This window comes from Podarcis filfolensis (genome assembly GCF_964270895.1).
Source record: "Podarcis filfolensis genome assembly, chromosome: 5".
NCBI classification, from domain to species: Eukaryota; Metazoa; Chordata; class Lepidosauria; order Squamata; family Lacertidae; genus Podarcis; species Podarcis filfolensis.
Window position 1 is genome coordinate 51,910,757 of NC_139608.1, and position 4,507 is coordinate 51,915,263.

Consider the following 4,507-nt stretch of genomic DNA (forward strand, 5'->3'; position numbering starts at 1 on the left):
GTTCAAGGTCTGAATTGTTTACCATTGCAGAAGATAAGGCTCAGTAAAGCAGTTTGGGACATAGATACAGTATATACAGCTTGTAGGCTTTTGCAGATACAGATATACAAAGATACATACAAGTGCAAAGTATCTCCATTGCTCTAAATAAGTTCAGCAATTCAAGGGGTAACACTGGACAATTTACAGCAACTGACTGACATAGCTGCCTAGCCGGCCCCTCAAATGTCCTGTGGAATAAAATGCTTTAGCAGTGCATGTGGTCAGGAGGAACCATCCTACGGACACCAGAGTCGCTACTGTTTTCCTGGATGGAGCCGGGGGGGGGAGGGCATGGTATCTTGTTGATAGACCCGTTGGCCTGTTGTTCAACAGCCCCTGGCATTTTACCAATGCTGACCATTCAGTGTAGTGGATAATTGGTTTTGAGTGCTTCTGCTGTAGGTCTCAACCCTATTTTTCTAAACACTTTCCCAGCATCTGGGCTGTGTTAGGAGTGTACCCCTTCAGACTAAAGCTGAGGGTTCACATGCTGGAATGCTCCCCTTTGAAAATGATCCCTACACATACTGGCCAGGAGCACATTACATGGATATTCTGGGGGCATTGGGCAACTTCTCAAACCTAGCTGCTTCTACCAGGAAAGCAAGTGATGGATAGAAAGGCAAAACATACTTCACTGTGACTGGATCCCTCTTGGCAGTGGTGGACCTACATTTTTGGGGCCCTGAACTGTTATGAGGGAGGACCCCTTTGCAACATGATCTGGGTAACCACTGCTATCTTCTTCAGTGGGGTTGTTCCACAAGAAATCACCACACCTTTACAACATCTGTGCTACTGACTCACAAACTTTGGGATTGTTTATATATATTGGGTCTACTAGACCCAACATTTTTAAGCAATGTAGACTAATCAGGGACTAATCTGGGATTAGGGGCCTTGAAGCTTCATTAGTTTCATGGTAGATCTTCCCCTGCCTTCTAGGATGCTCGGGACCTGACAACTACCAGAGGATGCCAGGTGCTGACACTGGCCCTGTCTTCTTCTTCTTCTTCTTCTTCTTCTTCTTCTTCTTCTTCTTCTTCCTCTTCCTCTTCCTCTTCCTCTTCTGTTATGTACTGAGAACAATAGGATCCAAAAGGCAGCAGTCTGATTGGTCCTAGAACAATAGGATTCAGAATGCAGCAGTCTGATTGGTCCTAGAACAATGCAGCAGTATGATTGGTTAGCAGGAACCACCCAATCATGCTCCAGATAGAAGTGAATCCACAACCTGATTGGCTTACAGTAGAATTCCGGAATTAGCCAATCATGTGCAGCCCATTGTGTAAATAATGTATATAAAGCAGATACTTTGAGGGGATATTCATTCATTCCTCCTCACCACTATGAGCTGAATAAAGAGCATGAAATCACTTTGCGACTCTGAGTTTATTTCACTGGCGACGAAGGTGGGATCCCGCTGAGCTGACTGCCACACACAGCACCGCAGCACCGCCACCTGCCGCACCGCTGCCTCGCACCGTGTATCCAGGCTTCAGCTCCGGGACACAAGGAACTCAGAATGGCAACCGACAACAGCTTCTCACCGTTCAACCCAGCATCTGGAGACTGGGAAGCGTACGCCTCCCGTTTCACCTTCCTCCTAGAAGCCAAAGGGGTCACCGATGAAGAAGACGCCAAGAAGAGGGCAATATTCTTCAGCGTCTGCGGAGAGGAGACGTTTGAAATCGCCCGGGCTCTCCTTGCACCTGAAGACGTTGCTACTGTTCCATACAAAACAATAATGGAACAGCTGAAGGGGCACTTTTCGCCACAGCCCTCAGTGGTGGCTCGTCGAAATGCCTTCTACGCAAAGCGGCAAGCCCCTGGGGAAACCATAACTGGGTTTGTGACCTCTCTCCGCCAAGCTGCCCGGTTCTGCAACTTCTCAGAGCTGGAGAACATGCTTCGTGACCGCCTCGTCGGTGGCCTGAAGGATGAGAAGCTGCAACGACGCCTCTACGCTAAGAAGAACCTAACGTTCCAGGTTGCTCTGGAGGAGGCCCTGGCAACGGAAGCTGCCGAGAGGTCGACGCAAGAGGCACGGCCGAGCCAGCCGTCCCAACCGAGGGTCCACCACGAAGACCTCACCGACGACTCAGGATCCAACAGGGAGGAGGTGCACCGAGTACAGCAGCGCACTCAAGCAGCCCACATACCACAGCTGCCTCGACGAGAAGGAGGGAACTGCGCAAGCTGTGGAGAAAGTCACGAGAGGAGGACCTGCCGTTTCTGCAACGCAGAGTGCAGGCAGTGCAGAAAATTGGGACACATCGCCCGGGTGTGTCGGGCTCGGCCCACCCGACGCCAGGCATCAGATGACCAATCCAAGAGCCCCAGGTCCCGGGGCCCAACGCACCAAGGCAACTCGACAGAGCTCACGGACTTCCAGGTATACCAGTTGCCCCACCCCAACGTAGAGAAAATTTATGTAGAGGTACAGATAGAGGGGGCCCCATGCCGCATGGAGCTTGACACGGGTTCAACTCTATCCATAATCTCGGCAAGGACCTTAAGGAAACTGTGTCCTACTGGGGGTCCCAAACTCAGGCCGGCCCCATTCACCCTCCGGGACTTCCAGAAACGTAAGGTCCCCACAATGGGGGTGGGGACCTTCAGGGTGCAGTACCGAGGGCGGACGCGGCAACTAGACTTGCTTGTGGTCAAGGGCCCCTACATTAGCTTACTGGGATTGGCATGGTTTGAACCACTGGGGCTAGCCGTCACCGGGGTGAACCACACTACCTTACAAGTGGACGTGGATGCCATATGCAAGGAATTTCCAGGGGTTTTCGATGGGAAATTGGGACAGTATACAGGCCCCCCCATTGCTCTACAGCTTGACCCCGCAGTACGACCGGTCAGGCTCAAGGCCCGTCGGGTCCCGTTCGCCCTGAAACCCCGTATAGACGAGGAATTGGACCGACTCGTGGAGCAAGGAGTGCTGGAGCCGGTGCCTAATGCCCGCTGGGAAACCCCAATCGTCACACCCGTCAAGCCTAATGGTTCGGTCCGCATCTGCGCAGACTACAAATGTACCATAAACAAGGCCCTCACGGCCCATGCATACCCAGTGCCAGTGGTCAGCCATGTCCTTGCTACCCTGGCTGGGTCGAAAATTTTTGGCAAGCTGGACCTGGCCCAAGCATATCAACAGCTGCCAGTAGATGAGGCCACAGCAGAGGCACAGACGATTGTGACGCACAGAGGAGCGTTCAGGGTAAAGCGGCTGCAATTCGGTGTCAGCGTGGCACCAGGCATATTCCAGAATCTAATGGACTCTCTCCTTAAAGGGATTCCTGGCGTCACCCCCTTCTTCGATGATGTGTTGATTGCCGGGCCCACACCCGAGGAGTTTGAGGACCGCCTCCGCACCGTTCTGCACCGTTTCCAGACGGCAGGTCTCAAGGTGAAGCGGGAAAAATGTCTACTAGGAGTGCCTCAGGTGGACTTTCTGGGATTTATGGTGGACGCAGAAGGGGTCCACCCGACTGGGGACAAGGTACGGGCCATTTGTGATGCCCCAGCGCCCAAGAACAAGACTGAACTTCAGGCCTTCTTGGGACTATTGAACTTTTACCATTCCTTCCTTCCCCACAAGGCGGCAGTAGCGGAGCCCCTACACAGACTCCTGGACAAGCGGGCCCCTTGGGTGTGGGGCCAGCGCCAGGAGGCCGCATTCCAGGCAGTCAAGGACCTGCTTGTCTCAAACTCGGTCTTGGCACACTTCGACGAGAGGCTGCCGGTGGTGCTAGCATGCGACGCCTCACCCTATGGCATTGGCGCTGTCCTGGGACACCAACTCCCGGATGGAAGAGAGGTACCGGTGGCATACTTTTCCCAGACACTCAACGAAACCGAGCGGAACTACTCGCAAATCGACAAGGAGGGTCTGGCAATAGTGAAGGGAGTAAAAAAATTCCATGATTTCTTGTACGGGCGGCCCTTCACCGTGGTGACTGACCACAAGCCGTTGCTTGGCTTGTTTGCCCCCGAAAAGCAGACCCCCCAAGTGCTGTCTCCTCGTGTCCTCAGGTGGTCAATTTTCCTTGCCAGCTACCAGTATGCACTGATTCACCGCCCTGGGAAGGCGATGGGCCATGCGGACGCCCTCAGCAGGCTACCACTACCGGAAACAGGCCCCGACCCAGCACCTGCACAAGAGGTTATGAGCCTGGAGCTGCTTCCCGACCGCCCCATTCAGGCACAAGAAGTTGCACACCATTCCAAGAAAGATAGGGTCATCTCCCGGGTCCTGGACTGGGTGTGGAGGGGATGGCCCAGCAGCAGCCCCGGGCCAGAATTCGCCGGCTACACAACCCGCAAACATGAACTGTCGGCCCACAAGGGGTGCCTGTTATGGGGAAGCAGGGTCGTTGTTCCCCAGCCCCTCCGAAAAAGGGTCCTCACAGCCCTACACGAGACACACCCAGGGGTAGTAAGAATGAAGGCCCTTGCCAGG

At 53.8% G+C, this 4,507-nt stretch overlaps 1 protein-coding gene across 1 annotated transcript; it reads left to right on the forward strand.

Annotated features, from left to right (window-relative positions):
* The first annotated feature begins 1,778 nt into the window (after positions 1-1,778).
* Positions 1,779-3,564, forward strand: LOC310763143 (uncharacterized protein). Its single transcript, XM_083614962.1, has 2 exons — positions 1,779-2,437; positions 3,339-3,564. The coding sequence occupies exons 1-2, from the start codon at positions 1,790-1,792 to the stop codon at positions 3,375-3,377; spliced, it is 687 nt and encodes a 228-aa protein (XP_083471088.1). The 5' UTR covers positions 1,779-1,789; the 3' UTR covers positions 3,378-3,564.
* The last annotated feature ends 943 nt before the right edge of the window (positions 3,565-4,507 follow it).